The 21331-nt window shown below is 47.6% G+C and overlaps 1 protein-coding gene across 1 annotated transcript in view; it reads right to left on the bottom strand.

Moving 5' to 3' along the window:
• EFHD1 (EF-hand domain family member D1) overlaps positions 1-21331 on the bottom strand; it is a 160809-nt gene that overhangs the window by 76214 nt on the left and 63264 nt on the right. The window contains exon 2 of the mRNA XM_030216940.1: positions 11430-11577. Coding sequence (XP_030072800.1) covers positions 11430-11577 — 148 coding nt within the window. The remainder of the gene's footprint in view (positions 1-11429; positions 11578-21331) is intronic.

Raw genomic sequence — 21331 nt, 5'->3', positions numbered from 1 at the left:
AAGGCAGTTTTACGGGGGGAGATAATTGCGTACGTCCATGCTAGGAATAAAAAGCATACCATAGCAATATTACGATTAGAACACGTTACATAGCACAACCAACCTCGGAAACTAGGGAGAGGGTACGGGCCATACAGGTGACACTTTATTACTGCATGAGTGAACGAGCAGGTCCCTAGCTTACCAGAAATTCAAACTTTATCGATTCGGGAATAGGTCAGGAACAATGATGACAAGATCGATACAAGCCTGGGGCCCGCGCAAAACAATAGTGGCATTGAAAGATGAGGAAGGGCAGATACAAAACAAAGGTGAGAAAATAGCGGAGATATTTACTAAGTTTTTTTGCCTCATTATATAGCTCAAAAAAAGCACCTGGGATACACAATATGCAGAAATTCCTAGAACAGGTGAAATTATCAAGATTAACAGAGGAGGATAAAACAGAGTTAGAAAAAACCCTAACAGCAAAAGAAATCCAGGAGATAATCAAACTTTTGCCGGGGGGATCCGCACCAGGCCCGGACGGGTATACCGGGGAGTTCTACAAAATGCTCCGAGTCATTTTACCCCCCCCCCCCCCCCCCCCCGCTATGTGACTATTATGAGCACGTCATAGGAGCAGGGAAGTTCCCACTGCACGCAAATGCGGCCTTGATAGCCTTAATCCCCAAACCCGGACGTCCAGAAAATCAAGCTGACTCTTACAGACCCATATCTCTCCTCAATGTAGACCTCAAAATCTTGGCAAAGGTACTAGCTAATCGTTTAGCTGTGATCCTACCTAACTTGGCAGAGGAGGAACAGGCCGACTTTGTAAAGACTAGACAGGCCACAAAGAATGTTAGAAAATTATTATTAGCCATAGCAACTAGTCAGCTCACTGAGACCCCAGCTACATTATATTCATTCAACGCAGAAAAGGCCTTCGACCAAGTGGGATGGGAATATATGTTTGCAGTCTTGAAATATATGGGATTTGGAGGCAGATTCTATAGGGTAGTGGAGACGCTGTATAATAATCCAACAGCAGAGGTATTAGTGAACGGTGTCAGATCCCAGCCATTTGTAATAGAACGGGGAACCAGACAGGGGTGCCCCCTCTCACCAGCTTTATTTGTATTGTCCTTGGAACCCCTCTTGAGGGCAATAAAACAAGAACAGGGAATATCAGGGGTAAGAGTGGGTGCGAACACTGTTAAAGCTCTAGCCTTTGCTGATGACCTGGTGCTTATTACAGCGCAGCCATATAAATCTTTAGACTGCGTAATCAAGTTGATACAGAAGTTTGGGCAGTTTCCCGGCTTTACCCTCAACATGCGAAAATCCCTTGCATTGGAAATATACTCCGCTGGGCATCCAGTGGAGACCAGAGACATTCCTATAGCCCGGGCGGGTGATAGGATTAAATATCTAGGCACTCAAATACCACAAGACTTAACTAAACTTTACACCTTGAATATTGCACTGCTGCTAGAGATAACTTGTACAAAGCTACGGATGTGGGAGACCTACCCCTTGTCCCTAGCAGGCCGCATAGCACTCTATAATATGATGATAGTGCCAAAGTGGCTGTACATATTTCAGACTCTGCCAATATATCTCAGACAGGAAGATGAAAAAACACTTCATAAATATCTACAACGCTTTCTCTGGTGGGGACGAAAACCACGCACACCACTATCAATTTTACAGATTCCATGAGAATTTGGAGGAATGGGACTATTAAGCATCAGATTCCTCACAGTGGCCAGTGGAATGAGACACATCGCAGACAGGTACAGAAATACATCCGACTTCACGGCCACACAGATGGAACTGGCTTTGATGCAGGGAACCCATTTTAGCTGTTTCTTACACATTGGAGGAGGCAGAATACCCGAGGTCCTGAAAACATCACATATCCTCACTACGGCACGAGCGGTATGGCAGTGGACTTGCCAACATCATCAATTCTCTGGGAGAGTCACACCTTTTATAGCAATTTGCGATAATCCTCAATTTCCGCCTGGCACCATATATTCAGCTTTTTGCAGATGGCAGAGAAATGGCCTCACATATTTACTCCAGGCAGTGACAGATGAGGGGCAAACAAAGACATATGAAGACTTAAAAACTCAGTACTTGCTCAAATCTACAGATCATATTCATTACATGGAGCTAAGGCATTATATACATAGTCTGCCATGGAAATGCTTAACAGAAGATGTGAAGGAACTATCATCAGCCTACTCGCTGCACTCACAAAATAAAGTTACGCTCACCATGCATCATAGACATTTAAGAGACACAGTCTCAGACCCAGACTTTCACTCCCTTGCTCGAAAGTGGAGCACAGAATTAGATGCAACAGTGACTCCACATGTATTACGGGAATACATTTTGTCGATCCAGAGGTCCTCAAAGATGATTACTTACTGTGAAATGGAATACAAGATTGTACTAAGAACATATATCCCACCATGCAGAGCATTTCACATGGGAGTCTCGCCTGATGGGGCTTGTCCCAAATGTAAAGCTGAAGGAGCATGCTTGGGCCACATGTTTTGGGCATGTCCCAGTATACACAATTCTGGAAAAGGATAACCAAAAGTACATCAGTAATGTGGGGCACGGCCTGGAAGAGTGATCAGTTAATGTTGTTTGGCCAGGCAACACTGATAAGACCCATCCCTCCAGGACTTACAGGCTTCAGACGTAGAGCAACGATGATAGCTAAAGCGAATGCTACATACCTGTAGAAGGTATTCTCCGAGGACAGCAGGCTGATTGTTCTCACTGATGGGTGACGTCCACGGCAGCCCCTCCAATCGGAACACTTTCTAGCAAAGTCCTTTGCTAGTCCCCGCGTGCCGATGCGCACCGCGCATGCGCGGCCGTCTTCCCGCCCGAACCGGCTCGTGCCGGCCAGTCTCATATGTAGCAAGACAAAGAGAAGGGAAGACACAACTCCAAAGGGGAGGTGGGCGGGTTTGTGAGAACAATCAGCCTGCTGTCCTCGGAGAATACCTTCTACAGGTATGTAGCATTCGCTTTTCTCCGAGGACAAGCAGGCTGCTTGTTCTCACTGATGGGGTATCCCTAGCCCCCAGGCTCACTCAAAACAACAACCATGGTCAATTGGGCCTCGCAACGGCGAGGACATAACTGAGATTGACCTAAAAAATTTACCAACTAACTGAGAGTGCAGCCTGGAACAGAACAAACATGGGCCTAGGGGGGTGGAGTTGGATTCTAAACCCCGAACAGATTCTGAAGCACTGACTGCCCGAACCGACTGTCGCGTCGGGTATCCTGCTGCAGGCAGTAATGAGATGTGAATGTGTGGACAGATGACCACGTCGCAGCTTTGCAAATCTCTTCAATAGTGGCTGACTTCAAGTGGGCTACCGACGCTGCCATGGCTCTAACATTATGAGCCGTGACATGACCCTCAAGAGCCAGCCCAGCCTGGGCGTAAGTGAAGGAAATGCAATCTGCTAGCCAATTGGATATGGTGCGTTTTCCCACAGCCACTCCCCTCCAGTTGGGATCAAAAGAAACAAACAATTGGGCGGACTGTCTGTTGGGCTGTGTCCGCTCCAGATAGAAGGCCAATGCTCTCTTGCAGTCCAATGTGTGCAGCTGACGTTCAGCAGGGCAGGAATGAGGACGGGGAAAGAATGTTGGCAAGACAATTGACTGGTTCAGATGGAACTCCGACACAACCTTTGGCAAGAACTTAGGGTGAGTGCGGAGGACTACTCTGTTATGATGAAATTTGGTGTAAGGGGCCTGGGCTACCAGGGCCTGAAGCTCACTGACTCTACGAGCTGAAGTAACTGCCACCAAGAAAATGACCTTCCAGGTCAAGTACTTCAGATGGCAGGAATCCAGTGGCTCAAAAGGAGGTTTCATCAGCTGGGTGAGAACGACATTGAGATCCCATGACACTGTAGGAGGCTTGACGGGGGGCTTTGACAAAAGCAAACCTCTCATGAAGCGAACAACTAAAGGCTGTCCTGAGATCGGCTTACCTTCCACACGGTAATGGTATGCACTGATTGCACTAAGGTGAACCCTTACAGAGTTGGTCTTGAGACCGGTCTCAGATAAGTGCAGAAGGTATTTAAGCAGGGTCTGTGTAGGACAAGAGCGAAGATCTAGGGCCTTGCTGTCACACCAGATGGCAAACCTCCTCCATAGAAAGAAGTAACTCCTCTTAGTGGAATCTTTCCTGGAAGCAAGCAAGATGCGGGAGACACCCTCTGACAGACCCAAAGAGGCAAAGTCTACGCTCTCAACATCCAGGCCGTGAGAGCCAGGGACCGGAGGTTGGGATGCAGAAGCGCCCCTTCGTCCTGCGTGATGAGGGTCAGAAAACACTCCAATCTCCACGGTTCTTCGGAGGACAACTCCAGAAGAAGAGGGAACCAGATCTGACGTGGCCAAAAAGGAGCAATCAGAATCATGGTGCCTCGGTCTTGCTTGAGTTTCAACAAAGTCTTCCCTACCAGAGGTATGGGAGGATAAGCATACAGCAGACCCTCCCCCCAGTCCAGGAGGAAGGCATCCGATGCCAGTCTGCCGTGGGCCTGAAGCCTGGAACAGAACTGAGGGACTTTGTGCTTGGCTCGAGATGCGAAGAGATCCACCAAGGGGGTGCCCCACACCTGGAAGATCTGTCGCACTACCCGGGAATTGAGCAACCACTCGTGAGGTTGCATAATCCTGCTCAACCTGTCGGCCAGACTGTTGTTTACGCCTGCCAGATATGTGGCTTGGAGCACCATGCCGTGACGGTGAGCCCAGAGCCACATGCTGACGGCTTCCTGACACAGGGGGCGAGATCCGGTGCCCCCCTGCTTGTTGACGTAGTACATGGCAACCTGGTTGTCTGTCTGAATTTGGATAATTTGGCGGGACAGCCGATCTCTGAAAGCCTTCAGAGCGTTCCAGATCGCTCGTAACTCCAGAAGATTGATCTGCAGATCGCGTTCCTGGAGGGACCAGCTTCCTTGGGTGTGAAGCCCATCGACATGAGCTCCCCATCCCAGGAGAGACGCATCCGTGGTCAGCACTTTTTGTGGCTGAGGAATTTGGAAAGGACGTCCCAGAGTCAAATTGGACCAAATCGTCCACCAATACAGGGATTCGAGAAAACTCGTGGACAGGTGGATCACGTCTTCTAGATCCCCAGCAGCCTGAAACCACTGGGAAGCTAGGGTCCATTGAGCAGATCTCATGTGAAGGCGGGCCATAGGAGTCACATGAACTGTGGAGGCCATGTGGCTCAGCAATCTCAACATCTGCCGAGCTGTGATCTGCTGGGACGCTCGCACCCGCGAGACGAGGGACAACAAGTTGTTGGCTCTCGCCTCTGGGAGATAGGCGCGAGCCGTCCTAGAGTCCAGCGGAGCTCCTATGAATTCGAGTTTCTGCACTGGGAGAAGATGGGACTTTGGGTAATTTATCACAAACCCAAGTAGCTCCAGGAGGTGAATAGTCATCTGCATGGACTGCAGGGCTCCTGCCTCGGATGCGTTCTTCACCAGCCAATCGTCGAGATATGGGAACACGTGTACCCCCAGTCTGCGAAGTGCCGCTGCTACTACAGCCAAGCACTTGGTGAACACTCTGGGCGCAGAGGCGAGCCCAAAGGGTAGCACACAGTACTGGAAGTGACGTGTGCCCAGCTGAAATCGCAGATACTGTCTGTGAGCTGGCAGTATCGGGATGTGCGTGTAGGCGTCCTTCAAGTCCAGAGAGCATAGCCAATCGTTTTCCTGAATCATGGGGAGAAGGGTGCCCAGGGAAAGCATCCTGAACTTTTCTTTGACCAGATATTTGTTCAGGGCCCTTAGGTCTAGGATGGGACGCATCCCCCCTGTTTTCTTTTCCACAAGGAAGTACCTGGAATAGAATCCCAGCCCTTCTTGCCAGGATGGCACGGGCTCGACCGCATTGACGCTGAGAAGGGCGGAGAGTTCCTCTGCAAGTACCTGCTTGTGCTGGAAGCTGTAAGACTGAGCTCCCGGTGGACAATTTGGAAGTTTTGAGGCCAAATTGAGGGTGTATCCTTGCCGGACTATTTGGAGAACCCACTGATCGGAGGTTATGAGAGGCCACCTTTGGTGAAAAGCTTTCAACCTCCCTCCGACTGGCAGGTCGCCCGGCACTGACACTTGGATGGCGGCTATGCTCTGCTGGAGCCAGTCAAAAGCTCGTCCCTTGCTTTTGCTGGGGAGCCGAGGGGCCTTGCTAAGGCGCACGCTGCTGACGAGAGTGAGCGCGCTGGGGCTTAGCCTGGGCCGCAGGCTGTCGAGAAGGAGGATTGTACCTACGCTTGCCAGAAGAGTAGGGAACAGTCTTCCTTCCCCCGAAAAATCTTCTACCTGTAGAGGTAGAGGCTGAAGGCTGCCGGCGGGGAGAACTTGTCGAATGCGGTGTCCCGCTGGTGGAGCTGCTCTACCACCTGTTTGACTTTTTCTCCAAAAATATTATCCGCACGGCAAGGCGACGTCCGCAATCCGCTGCTGGATTCTATTCTCCAGGTCGGAGGCACGCAGCCATGAGAGTCTGCGCATCACCACACCTTGAGCAGCGGCCCTGGACGCAACATCAAAGGTGTCATACACCCCTCTGGCCAGGAATTTTCTGCACGCCTTCAGCTGCCTGACCACCTCCTGAAATGGCTTGGCTTGCTCAGGGGGGAGCGTGTCCACCAAGCCCGCCAACTGCCGCACATTGTTCCGCATGTGTATGCTCGTGTAGAGCTGGTACGACTGAATTTTGGCCACGAGCATAGAGGAATGGTAGGCCTTCTTCCCAAAGGAGTCCAAGGTTCTAGAGTCCTTGCCCGGGGGCGCCGAAGCATGCTCCCTAGAACTCTTGGCCTTCTTTAGGGCCAAATCCACAACTCCAGAGTCATGGGGCAACTGAGTGCGCATCAGCTCTGGGTCCCCATGGATTCGGTACTGGGACTCAATCTTCTTGGGGATGTGGGGATTACTTAATGGCTTGGTCCAGTTCGCCAGCAATGTCTTTTTGAGGACATGATGCATGGGTACTGTGGACGCTTCCTTAGGTGGAGAAGGATAGTCCAGGAGCTCAAACATTTCAGCCCCTGGGCTCGTCCTCCACAACCACTGGGAAGGGGATGGCCGTAGGACATCTCCCGGACAAAGGAAGCAAAAGACAGGACTCTCGGGGGGAGGAAAGCTGTCTTTCAGGAGAGGGAGTGGGATCAGAAGGGAGACCCTCAGACTCCTCATCAGAGAAATATCTGATGTCTCCTTCTTCTTCCCACGAGGCCTCACCATCGGTGTCAGACAAGTTCACGGACCTGTGTCTGCAACCGTGCCCGGCTCGACTCCGTGGAACCACGGCCACGGTGGGGGCGTCGAGAGGTAGACTCCCTCGCCCGCACCGGCGAAGCTCCCTCCGCCGACGTAGTCGGGGAGCCTTCCTGGGAGGCTACCACAGTCGGTACCGCACGCCCGCGGCACCGATGCGGAGACCTCACCCCGGGCAATGGGCCAGCCGGCGCCTCGCTCGACGGTACTGGTGGCGCAAGCACCCCCGGTACCGGAGGGGTAGGGCGCAACAGCTCTCCCAGGATCTCTGGGAGAACGGCCCGGAGACTCTCGTTCAGAGTGGCTGTTCCGGGTGAGGAGGCTGTTCCGGGCTGTCCAAGGGGGAGCGCATCGACACCTCTTGAACAGAGGGCGAGCGGTCCTCTCGGTGCCGATGCCTACTGGGTGCCGACTCCCTCGGCGACCCAGAGCTCTCGGTGCCGACACGGGAAGGGGACCGGTGACGATGCTTCTTCAACTTCTTGGGACGAAGCATGTCACCGGAGCTTCCCGGCACCGACGAGGAGGACGTAGAATCCAGCCGTCGCTTCCTCGGGGACGAGACCGAAGGAGGTCGGTCTCGGGGGGGCTGTACCGCAGGAGCCCTCGGAATGGGGGGAGACCCACCACCACCAGCAGGGGAATGGACAGCCCTCACCTGCACTCCAGACGAAGCACCACCGTCCGATGACATCAGCAGACGAGGAAGTCTCGATACCACCGACGCCGATGCAGCCTTTCGATGTCGCCCCGATGCAGTGGGCCGATGCCTCGATGCCCTCGATGCAATCGGGGGCGAAGATGAAGGTCCAGGCACCGACGACGTTGAAGCAGTCGATACTCCCGGTGCTGATGCCGACGAAGAGCCCGAGAACAAAATGTTCCACTGGGCTAACCTCGCTACCTGAGTCCGCTTTAGCAAAAGGGAACACAGACTACAGGCCTGAGGGCAGTGCCCAGCCCCCAGACACGACGCGTGCCTGTCAGTGAGCGAGATTACCCGGGCGCACTGGGTGCACTTCTTGAAGCCGCTGGAAGACTTCGATGTCATGGGTGGAAAAATCGCGCCGGCGAGATCAAAACTCGAAATGGCGAATATGGCACTGCAAAAATAGGGGGAAGAAAAACTTCGACCGAGGCCTAAATAGGGCCTACCCCGACGACGAAAGAAAACTTACCGGGGCAAAGACTGGAAGTACGGGAAGGGAGAAAACCATAAAGGTCTCCTTCCGATACCTTTTTTTTTTTAGAACGAAGTCGATAAACGACGCGCGAGGTCAACTTTGGGGCGCGAATGGCGAAACACGACCGTACCGAGCGCGGACAAAAGAAGACTGGCCGGCACGAGCCGGTTCGGGAGGGAAGACGGCCGCGCATACGCGGTGCGCATCGGCGCGCGAGGACTAGCAAAGGACTTTGCTAGAAAGTGTTCCGATTGGAGGGGCTGCCGTGGACGTCGCCCATCAGTGAGAACAAGCAGCCTGCTTGTCCTCGGAGAAAAAGCTAATACTCAGGGAGTGGATTACAAATAAAGGGCCTACCTTACAGCAATGGCGGACTACAAACACGACTCGAGATTCACAGAGAAGGAATTCTTTCGTATATGGACACCGTTTTGGCACACATTACCTCTAGGGGGTAGAGATCGCACTCTTAATATGTGACCGGATGGACATGTTTGACTAGATTAATCCTGGAGTTAAGGGGGGGAGATAATCAATGGAGTAAACAGCTAGTTTTAGAGGATAGGATAAGGCGATAATAGTAGATTCTAGCACAGGTTTGTTGCAACAAACATTGGGAATGTAGATTGGATATGTTAACTTTGCGAATGCCGAACTTAGTAGGGTAGGTGAGAGAAGAGATGTAAAGAAAATGATGTTGGCAAAATTTTGTTCATTCTGGTTTAACCTGATGCAGTGGAACACCCAACAGATAATCTATTTCTAAAAGAGTCACTACACTGTGTTGTGTTTTTTGATCTTTATTCCCATACTTTCAAGTGGACTAATATAGCAATTACACTACAATAACAGGCACTGAAAAGAACAATGGCCTCCCTTCAGTGATCTTAGGGATTGCAGCAACTGATAGTTTCAAACTCTCAAAGCCAAATTGGCTTATTCTACAGAACCATGAACTCCCAAGAAATGTTAATTTCTCAGAATAACAAATGAGTCCAGAATGCTTACTCAGAACAGCTGCTGCTAGCCTGCTGTTCTCCATTGCCAGCCTAGCTCAGAGCATCTGTCTTTTACCACATTTAGCCCAAGCTCAGCTGCTTTAGAAGTTCTACCCTCAGAGCAACTGTTTTGTGGCAGGGAGACTCCAGTGAGGGGATGCTGGCAATCTGGTAGGAGAATAGGGGAATGACCCTCTTAGAAAGGTGAGTGAATGCCTAACATGTGTTCACCAGGCAGGCTCTCTTCATGTAACTGCTTATTGGGGAAAAGAAAAAAAAAACCCATGATAGAAATATGCAGAACTTTACATATGAGAAAAGAGAATGTCAGACTGGGCCCACTAGCAGGGTTATTTTCGAAAGAGAAGGGCGCCCGTCTTTCGACACAAATCGCAAGATGGGCGTCCTTCTCACAGGGTCGCCCAAATCGGCATAATCAAAAGCCAATTTTCGGCGTCCTCAACTGCTTTCCGTTGTGGGGACGATCAGTTCATGGGAGCGTTTCGGAGGTGTAGCGAAGGCAGGACTGGGGCGTGCCTAACACATGGGAGTCCTCGACTGATAATGGAAAAAAGAAGGGCGCCCCTGACAAACGCTTGGACGACTTTACCTGGTCCTTTTTTTCTTACGACAAAGCCACAAAAATGTGCCCTAAATGACCAGATGACCTCCCCCTTACTCCCCCAGTGGTCACTGACCCCCCTCCCACCCTTAAAAAAAATTTTTTTTAAAAATATTTTTTCCAGCCTCTAAGCCAGCCTCAAATATCATACCCAGCTCCATGACAGCAGTATGCAGGCCCCTGGAGCAGTTTTAGTGGGTGCAGTGCACTTCAGGCAGGCGGACCCAGGCCCACCCCCCCCTACCTGTTACACTTGTGGTGGTAAATGTGAGCCCTCCAAAACCCACTCGAAACCCACTGTACCCACATCTAGGTGCCCCCCTTCACCCATAAGGGCTATGGTAATGGTGTACAGTTGTGGGGAGTGGGTTTTGTGGGAGTTTGGGGGGCTCAGCACACAAGGTAAGGGAGCTATGCACCTGGGAGCAATTTGTGAAGTCCACTGCAGTGCCCCCTAGGGTGCCCAGTTGGTGTCTTGGCATGTCAGGGGGACCAGTGCACTACAAATGCTGGCTCCTCCCACGACCAAATAGCTTGCATTTTGTCGTTTCTGAGATGGGCGTCCTCGGTTTCCATTATCACCGAAAATCGGGGACGACCACCTCTAAGGACGACCATCTCTAAGGTCGACCTAAATTTTGCGATTTGGGCGTCCCCGACCCTATTATCGAAACGAAAGATGGATGCCCATCTTGTTTCGATAATACAGGTTTCCCCGCCCCTTCGCCGGGACGTCCTGCGAGGACTTCCTCAGGAAAACTTGGGCACCCCTTTCGATTATGCCCCTCTAGGGGTCCAGAGAGCAAATCCAGAGGCCCACCAAGTATGCAAAGCTAACAGACAAGCAGCTTCTCCCAAAAGCATGACCCTCTGAGAAACAAAATTCTGAAGAAGTGATTAGAAACAGTGGCGCCCAATAAATTTTGAAACGTTCTGGAGAAATCCAAAATGTTTACCAACCCCTTTCTCCGAACCAACAGCAGAAATCCTGAGACAGCAAGGTCTGCTATCTATAAAGGAGTATAGGCAGAATTAGAGATGACTGATTATAGAAGAATCCTATAGGGTCAAGAGCTCTTTCATTTTCCCTTGTTTTCTCTGCTGGCACTCAAAGGTCCTTTTTCTCTTGAGGATAGGTATCATGAGAACATAAGAATCTTGGATCAATATGCTCCTCTTTCCTTCTATACCCTACGTCCACACACCAGATTTCCATCCCCTGTGCTTAAGTGAGGAGATGCTGCACACACATGACAAGAAGACAGAACAGTACTATATCCTGCTAACTCACCTCGCGGAAGCAAAGTTTATTATCAAAGTCCTCATCCACCTCTTTGATCATGTTCTTCAGTCCCAAATGTGTCTGAGGGGCTCCTAACTTTTCCATCATAAGCTTCAGTTCCATCAGATCAATAAAGCCATCTTTTCCTGTGTCATACCTGTAAGTGCAAAGGTCAACAGAGTCACCTTTTAATGCATCCCACCTGCACATTAAAGTTAAATTCATGCATGCTACCCTCTGCCATACAGGGTGCGTTAGAACAGGGTGGGAAAACTCAGTTCTTGAGGACTACAACCCAGTTGATTTTTAAAAATTCCCACAATGAATAAGCATATGATCTACTTGCATGCACTGTCTCCACAAAAGCAAATATATCTTATTTTATTTATTTATTTACTGCCTTTTTTAAGGAATTCACTCAAGGCGGTGTACAGTAATGCATATTCATTGTGGAAATTCTGAAAATGCAACTGTTGTGGCCCTCGAGGACAGTTTGCCCACCTCTGCATTAGAAAGCAGAAGCCTTAAGTGACAACTTTATAAGTGTAGTATTGACTTTTGTCAGATCACAAAAGTAAATTTGACTACCTTTTACCTGGGAATTTCATGTCCCCTCTGCTTCTCACTCTTAAACTGCATATTTGAAAACTGTGAGGTCCTTTTACTAAGGTGTGCTGAAAATGGCCTACGGTACTGTAGGCGCGGGTTTTGGGCGCACACAGAATCATTTTTCAGCGTACCTGTAAAAAAGGCCTTTTTAAAATTTGGGCCGAAAATGGACATGCGGCAAAATGAAAACTGCCAGGCGTCCATTTGGGGTCTGAGACCTTACCGTCAGCCATTGACCTAGTGGTAAAGTCTCACGCTGTAACTGGGTGGTAATGACCTTCATGCGCCAAATGCCACTTGGCACATGTCCAATATGCGTGGCAGAAAATAAAAATTATTTTTCGCCCACGCGTATCGGATGTGCACCAAAAATGAAATTACCACAAGAACCACGTAGTAGACATGCGGTAACTTCATTTTGGCACATGTAGATGCTTACTCGGCTTAGTAAAAGGGCCCCCGCATTTTTTATGATGGTCAATAGGGGAGATTTATTGGCTCTTACGAACCACTGAGCAGTCTAGGCCAGTCACATCATTATAACTTTCATCTAAAGAGCTGAGGAGAGAGTTGTCTTGACGGCACAATTTTCAATAAATGAAGAACAAAAATCATTAAGAAACCAAGAATAATACCTCCACCTTTATAATTATTTTAGGGTAACAGTACTCTAGATAAGACTTCTATAAAGCTGGATAGTAAGCCATTCTTCACAGAAGCATGCATTCAGTATCAAGGGTATGTGTTACTATGCTAAATTCATCTCTGATATAGCACTTCAAGGTCAGAGGAAATGAATTGTCTCCAGGACTATACAGAGGCTTCCTTGAATCCCTTGCATCTGATTCTCCAAGCCATAGCATCACATGTCCTGTTGAGTCTCTACATTCCCATGTAAAACAGATGCTAGAGGGGGAGAAAAGGGAAAGATGGAGGAAATGAAACTGCTGAACAGGGAGTAAAACAGAGCACATACTGGGAGGGGTTAGACAGAACAACAGAGATCATTTTGAACATTTCTTTTAGAAAATTAAGTCATAGCTCCTGAAGTCACTTCCTGAAATTACAAGCTGATTGTGCTTATAATCAGCTAAAAAGAATATAGTAAAGCGCTAAAAGAGACCCACCCTGCTGACAGAATGCCACTGCATACCACGCAGCCACAGCTGTACCAGATACAATATCACAAATCAACATGTTTTGTACACTCAACCATTACTGTACCCATAGTCAAGCACCAGACATACACACACACGAACACTTCCTTCAGTTATAACTGAACATAAATAACAGCAGCATGCACATTCAGACAATACACATTTGAATACAGTCCAACATGAAAGGAAGGCAAGCATAGAATAGAACAGTCACACAGCTATAAGACCCCTGTGCAGCAGGGCATTTTCACCCAGGCAGGAATCTTTTGATGTCATCTTCACATTATTGAAAATAGGGAGGGGGTGAGATAGGAGGAAACAGAAGATGTATTAATATTTCAGAATTACTTCAAACTGTGAACGTGCAATTAGAACACTTTCTCTCTCAGCATGACAAAGTGAGGAAGCCTAGTCAGGGCACCTCCTACAGCAATGGACTGCTGAAAACACAAAAGGTCAGGAAAGTGCAGAGTGGATTTTGCCTGCTCTGAAACAGCCTGCAAATAAAAGTTCCAAATGAAGTCCAACAGACCAAATATAGAATTGGTGACTGCAAACTGGAAGTAGACACTGCCAGGCAGAGTGATCTGGGAGGCCAGAGGGAGTGCAGAGTCTGATTGGGACAGCAAAAGAAGGGACAAGTTAGCCAAATTACACCACAGGGCTGGATGGGGAGACACGCTGACACAGCTTTAGGAATGGCTCCCAAGTTTTATATTCTGCAGTCACCAGTAAATTATATAAAACTTGACTGCACATATTTGATAATTTAAACACAGCATCCTTCAATTTGCTTTTCCAGAAATGTGTTGCACTTTTGTTTGTTTTAAACTGGAGGTCTAACCTTGACCAGGATCCAAATGATGGCCTGTTAAGGGTCATGTAACAGGTTGTTATCTACCTTCCACCCTCCTACAGATTCATAATCTCAGTTTAAAGGCCATCAGCTCATGGCTCAGAACCTACATTTGATATTAGGGGAAAGGGAATGGGACTTGATATACCGCCTTTGTGGTTTTTGCAACTACATTCAAAGCAGTTTACATAGTATATACAGGTACTTAATTGTCTATTGCTCATATTTGATCTATTCTTACTGTACACCACTTTGAGTGAATTCCTTCAAAAAGGCAGTAAATAAATCCTAATAATGAATAAATACTTATTTGTACCTGGGGTAATGGAGGGTTAAGTGACTTGCCCAGAGTTACAAGGAGCTGCAATGGGAGTCAAATCCAGTTCTCCAGGATGAAAGTCTGCTGCACTAACCACTAGGCTACTATATTAATTCAGCCCAAATACAGATTTATTCCTGAGGGAACCTGCATTTTCTTTTATGGTGGGAAAGAGGGTGACATCAGAAATTATGCAGGGTCTACAACAGCTGAAAGGGAGCATAATTAACAGTAGTCACGACCCACATTTCTTTGCACCTAAAGATAATAACACAAGACAGATCATGCTAGGACACCAAGAATGTTACTTGTCTAAGAACCTGCACCAGGCCAAACTGGTCCTCTTAAAATAATCCTAACCAAGCTAAGGAGATAGAAAAAAAATTTGATTTTGAATTAAGCTGGAAGAATTTCAGACAAAATCTAGATCATTGCAATATTATCTGAACCAGGACATTTCTTCCCATTCCTGGTGCAAGGCAATATTGAGCTGTAATTAAAAAAAAACAAACAAAAAAAAAGAAAATGAAAGAAAAAAGTACCACTGTTGCAGCTATTTACAGATGTAACTTGTGCTGTACAGATATGAAGAATGACTTTCCTCCAGCTGAAGCCTGGGATTTTGTTGGCCATGTGTATGTATGTATGTATGTGTGTGTGTGTGTGGGGGGGGGGGGGGGGGGGAGTCCTTCTTAAAATTTCACAGTAAACGCTTTGTAACTGTGCAAGGGGTTAGCTACACCTTCATGGATCATGGTCATCTTCAGATGTTTCTGATAGGAAATTCACCAAAAATGCTCTAATATTTGAATTGGAAGGTAGAATGTAGGCTTAAATATAAACTAGGTAGTCATATTGGGTAATTCTCTAGATTTCTTTGGTCAGTTATGTATGTTAGTTTAGCTCTTTTTTCCTCTCTTGATGTATGCTTACAATAACTATAGCTTGCTTTATTATTTTTTCATGTTCAGTTAAAAAATATATGGATCTCTTGTACATTTTGTGCATTTAAATAAAATCTAAAATTTTTTTAAAAAAGTGCCACTGTCTTTGCATGTGACCAGTTAAAATGACTGGCTACAGTGCTTTGGAAACAAGAACCACAAACTGCAGAAAGCAGCTGTGAATAGTTCCTTTTAGAAACAAGATTCCCCACAAGGGCCTTGCCCCAGTTTCCAAGACCAAAATTCATGGCTGATCATTTTCCTCTAAACCCATATGCAGTCCCCACCAGCAACTTCTCCCAGTGTTATGGAAATAAGAATGCAAGGGCACAATGAGTCTGAGTTCTTGAGAAAAGGGGGTGGCCCTGTCTCCTCCACTTATGATGAGCATCAGTACTGGCACACAGGCATCTGAAAAGAAAAAAAGATCCTGGAGAACCTTGGCAGATCAAAACCTAAGGGGCCACTGAAGCTGCTGAAAGCAAGCAGATGTACATGACAATGTAACAGGCTGCCCAAACTTCCACTTTTAAGCCTGAATAAGAGAAGGGGACAATCTAGGGACCTGGGCTACTGTCCAAGACTGTTCCTGCATCACTGCTGCCATGCCAAGATAGAAACCGGGGGGGGGGGGGGGGGGGGGGGGAGAATGGTGGGAATGTAATTAAAATATTCTAACAAAGAAAGATTACTACTTCAAGAAAGAAAGAAAGAAAGAAAGAAAGAAAGAAAGAAAGAAAGAAAGAAAGAAAAGAAGAAAAGAAAGAAAGAAAGAACCAAACATGCACAACGCAAGAATTTTTTCACCAGGTCTGGGGCTGCTTGGAAGGTTTTATGAAGATTTCTTGTCAATCTTTCACGTTTAAGAGCTGGTTTTGTCTTGTTTTGCAAGCAGAAGGAAGCCCAAGCAAATTTTAAACGCACATGGTAAGCAACAAGCATGTGCGGATGTCGGAACAAAAACAAAAGAGTCAGTATGATGGTGATGCATGTGGGAAAAAAGAACCCGAATTATAGCTACGTCATGCAAGGTTCCACGTTAGGAGTTACGGACCAAGAAAGGGATCTGGGTGTCGTCGTCGATAATACACTGAAACCTTCTGCTCAGTGTGCTGCTGCGGCTAGGAAAGCGAATAGAATGTTGGGTATTACTAGGAAAGGTATGGAAAACAGCTGTGAGGATGTTATAATGCCGTTGTATCGCTCCATGGTGTGGCCGCACTTTGAGTATTGTGTTCAATTCTGGTCACCACATCTCAAGAAAGATATAGTAGAATTGGAAAAGGTGCAGCGAAAGGCGACTAAAATGATAGCGGGGATGGGACAACTTCCCTATGAAGAAAGACTAAGGAGGCTAGGGCTTTTCAGCTTGGAGAAGAGACGGCTGAGGGGAGACATGATAGAAGCATATAAAATAATGAGTGGAGTGGAACAGGTGGATGTGAAGCATCTGTTCACGCTTTCCAAAAATACTAGGACTAGGGGGCATGCGATGAAACTACAGCGTAGTAAATTTAAAACAAATCGGAGACAATTTTTCTTCACCCAACGCATAATTAAACTCTGGAATTCGTTGCCGGAGAACGTGGTGAAGGCGGTTAGCTTGACAGAGTTTAAAAAGGGGTTAGACGGTTTCCTAAAGGACATGTCCATAAACCACTACTAAATGGACTTGGGAAAAATCCACAATTCCAGAAATAACATGTATAGAATGTTTGTACGTTTGGGAAGCTTGCCAGGTGCCCTTGGCCTGGATTGGCCACTGTCGTGGACAGGATGCTGGGCTCGATGGACCCTTGGTCTTTTCCCAGTGTAGCATTAGTTATGTACTTATGATGTCTGTTCTTCTGTGCCTAAATATGAACCTTTCAAAAATTTCAAGTGCAAATACATTTTGAAAGGCCTATTCTTTGGGTTTTCCACTTTCTCTGTGATTGGGAGTGCTTCCCCTATTTATTTCCAAAGGGAGGAAAGCTTAATCCTCTGCCAATTGTTTTGCAACCAAAGATATCTAGTAGCATAGTAGAAATACACAGCTGTGTGTTTGAAATGTTTCTTTTTCTGGATGAGAAACCTGTGGCTACAATCTTTGGAGAGTGCCCATCTCAAGGAGAGAAGCATGCAACTATTTCAGACGCCTGCTACATTTTCAGATAAAAAAGAAAAATCTCTAATTGTAACAGAAAAGTCTACATCAAATTCTTAGAAAGTATTAGAGGCATCTTAAGTAAGGTCCAGATTTACTGAAATGTGCTACTGCATTAGCACATGTTAATGCACACGATGTACTACAGGTTCTATATTTGTAATTGTACCTATTCACTAATAAGAAGCATTAACGGCATTAGCTCGCTAATGTGGTAGTGCACTTTAATGAATCTAGCCCTTAAATTTAGCACTTTTAGCCTATATACCAAAAAATTGCATTCTAGCCAAAAAACTAGCAAGTTTAAGCACCTACCCAAACTAAGGGACCCCTTTACCAAGCTATGGAAAAGGGGGCTTGCACTGGCGTTGGCGCGTATTTTGGACACACTCCGAAGCCTCCTTTTACCGCAGTGGATAAAAGGTAGGTCCTTCTTCAGGAAATGGCCATTTTGGGAGGGGAGCCCTTACCACCACCCACTGAGGTGGCAGTAAAGGCTCCCGCACTAACCCAGTGGTAACTGCGAAGCACGTGTGGCACTGACCAAATACCGTCGGGTACACACCGACGCTACAAAAATAAAAATATTTTTGTAGTGCCGGATATGATGGCTCGCTAGGGGTGGGAACTAGGCTGCTACGGTAGTCTGGCGGTGCTTCCTTTTTATCAAATGGTAAGCCCACATTGGGCTTACTGCAGCTTTATAAAAGGGGCCCTAAACTAATAACTGAGTCAATATGCCAAGCAAGTGCTTTAAAAACATTTTCATGGCAACTGAACATATGATACTGGATGTACACATCACTATTACATCCGAAAAAAAGGCACAGGATTTGAGACAATATTAAGTAGCAATATTCAGCTGCAAAACGTATATATTATAATATTCTACTTGAATATTCAGTAGTGTTATCCATTTAGAAAGCACTGATGAATATATGTACAAATTGAGGGCCCTGTTTATTAAGGTGCGCTAGCATTTTTATTGTGTGTTAAAAATTAGCACAAGCTAACCGTGTTGATGCCCACAGGAATTTTATGGGCATCTACAGTTAGAGCACCTCTAGCGCAGCTTAGTAAAAACAGGGCCCTTAACCATTTTTTAACCCTAATTAGGCCAGCACCGCAAAGAGCAGTCCCAAACCATATTATAGAAAAGATAGCCGGCCATCTATCGTTTCGATAATACGGTTGGGGGCCGGCCAAATGTCAGAGATGGCCGGGTTTGAGATGGCCGGCATTGGTTTTCGCCAATAATGGAACCTAAGGGCAGCCATCTCAAACCTGGCCAAATTCAAGGCATTTGGTCGTGCGAGGAGCCAGCATTTGTAGTGCACTGGTCCCCCTCACATGCCAGGACACCAACCGGGCACCCTAGGGGGCACTGCAGTGGACTTCAAAAATAGCTCCCGGGTGCATAGCTCGCTTACCTTGGGTGCTGAGCCCAAATCCCCCCAAAAACTCACTCCCCACAACTGTACACCACTACCATAGCCCTTAGGGATGAAGGGGGGCACCTAGATGTGGGTACAGTGGGTTTTGGGGGGTTTTAGAGGGCTTAACATTTACCACCACAAGTGTAACAGGTAGGGGGGATGGGCCTGGGTCCACCTGCCTGAAGTGCACTGCACCCACAAAAATCTGCTCCAGGGACCTGCATACTGCTGTCAGGGAGCTGGGTATGACATTTCAGGCTGGCATAGAGGGTGTGAGGGGGTTGGTGACCACTGGGGAGTAAGGGGAGCTGATCCCCGATTCCCTCCGGTGGTCATCTGGTCAATTGGGGCACTTTTTTGAGGCTTGGTCGTAAAAATAAATGTACCAAGTGAAGGGCGAAATGCTCGTCAGAGCCAGCCATCTTTTTTCCATTAATGGCCAAAGCCGGCCATCTCATAACCACGCCCCAGTCCCGCCTTCCATACCCTTCCGAAACGCCCCCTTTAACTTTGGCCGGCGACGGAAAGCAGTTGGAGCCGGCCAAAATCGGCTTTCCATTATACCGATTTCGCCGGCTTCAGGAGATGGGCAGCCATCTCCTGATTTGTGTCGGAAGATGGCCGGCGATCTCGTTCGAAAATAAGCTGGATAGTAACATAGTAGATGACGGCAGAAAAAGACCTGCATGGTCCATCCAGTCTGCCAAACAAGATAAACTCATATGTGCTACTTTTTGTGTCTACCTTACCTTGATTTGCATCTGCCATTTTCAGGGCACAGACCGTAGAAGTCTGCCCAGCACTAGCCCCGCCCCCCACCACTGGCTCTGCCACCCAATCTTGGCTAAGCTTCTGAGGATCTATTCCTTCTGAACAGGATCCCTTTATATCTATCCTACACATGTTTGAATTCTGTTACTGTTTTCATCTCTATCACCTCCCGCGGGAGGGCATTCCCAATATCCACCACTCTCTCCGTGAAAATACTTCCTGACATTTTTCTTGAGTCTGCTCCCCTTCAATCTCATTTCATGTCCTCTAGTTCTACCGCCTTCCCATCTATGAAAAAGGTTTGTTTGCGGATTAATACCTTTCAACGTTCTGCTCAGTGTGCTGCGGCGGCTAAGAAAGCAAATAGAATGGTATTATTAGGAATGGAATGGAAAACAAAAATGACGACGTCATACTACTTTTGTATCGCTCCATGGTGCGACCGCACCGCGAATATTGTGTTCAATTCTGGTAACTGCATCTCAAAAAAGATATATGGAATTAGAAAAGGTGCAGAGAAGGGCGACGAAAATGATAAAGGGGGTGGGACGACTTCCCTATGAGGAAACGGTAAAGTGGCTGGGGTCCTTCAGCTTGGAGAAAAGACGGCTGAGGGGAGATATGATAGAGGTCTATAAAATGAGTGAAGTGGAACAGGTAGATGTGAAGGTAAAATTATGTATAATCATACCTGATAATTTTCTTTCCATTAATCATAGCTGATCAATCCATAGACTGGTGGGTTGTGTCCATCTACCAGCAGGTGGAGATAGAGAGCAAACTTTTGCCTCCCTATATGTGGTCATGTGCTGCCGGAAACTCCTCAGTATGTCGATATCAAAGCTCCATCCGCAGGACTCAGCACTTAGAGAATTACACCCACGAAGGGACACTCTGCCCAGCTCACCACCGCCGAAACGGGGGAGGGGAATTAACCCAGCTCATCCCCACACAAGTGGGGGAGGGGAATCCGTCCAGCTCATCCCCGCGGAGCGGGGGAGGGACACCACACCCGCCGATGCGGGGGGATCTGGCTTATCCTGCAACCGCAACCGCGGGAGGAGCTGACTGACCCTAACACCGCCGAAGCGGGAGGGGTACAAAGCTGCCCTACAGCCGCACGAAGCAGGAGGGAGTGCCGGCAGAATTTATGTCTCAATCCAGCCCCGTAAAACGGAGGGGAGAGGAATGCAGCAGCTCACTGTAACACAAACTCGTCTCAACTCTTTAAGAATCCAAGTGAAAGAACTTGAACACGAAGTCTTTCTGAAATAACTGAAGACTAAACTTGAACCTGAAATGCAACCAGAATAAAAACAGATATCTGGGAGGGGCTATGGATTGATCAGCTATGATTAATGGAAAGAAAATTATCAGGTATGATTATACATAATTTTACCTTCCATATCATCAAGCTGATCAATCCATAGACTGGTGGGATGTACCGAAGCAGTACTCACCCAGGGCGGGACATTGAAATCCCTGACCTCAACACTGAAGCTCCAAACCGGGCCTCCGCCCGTGCAGCCACAGTCAAACGGTAATGCTTGGAGAATGTATGAGCCGAAGCCCAAGTTGCCGCCTTGCATATCTCTTCCAAGGAGACGGATCCGGCCTCTGCCATCGAGGCCGCCTGAGCTCTCGTGGAGTGAGCCTTCAGCTGGATAGGCGGC

This window comes from Microcaecilia unicolor, chromosome 10 (assembly GCF_901765095.1).
Source record: "Microcaecilia unicolor chromosome 10, aMicUni1.1, whole genome shotgun sequence".
Lineage (NCBI taxonomy): Eukaryota > Metazoa > Chordata > Amphibia > Gymnophiona > Siphonopidae > Microcaecilia > Microcaecilia unicolor.
The sequence above is the reverse complement of the archived record's forward strand: the minus strand, read 5'-3'. Positions and strand labels throughout refer to the sequence as shown.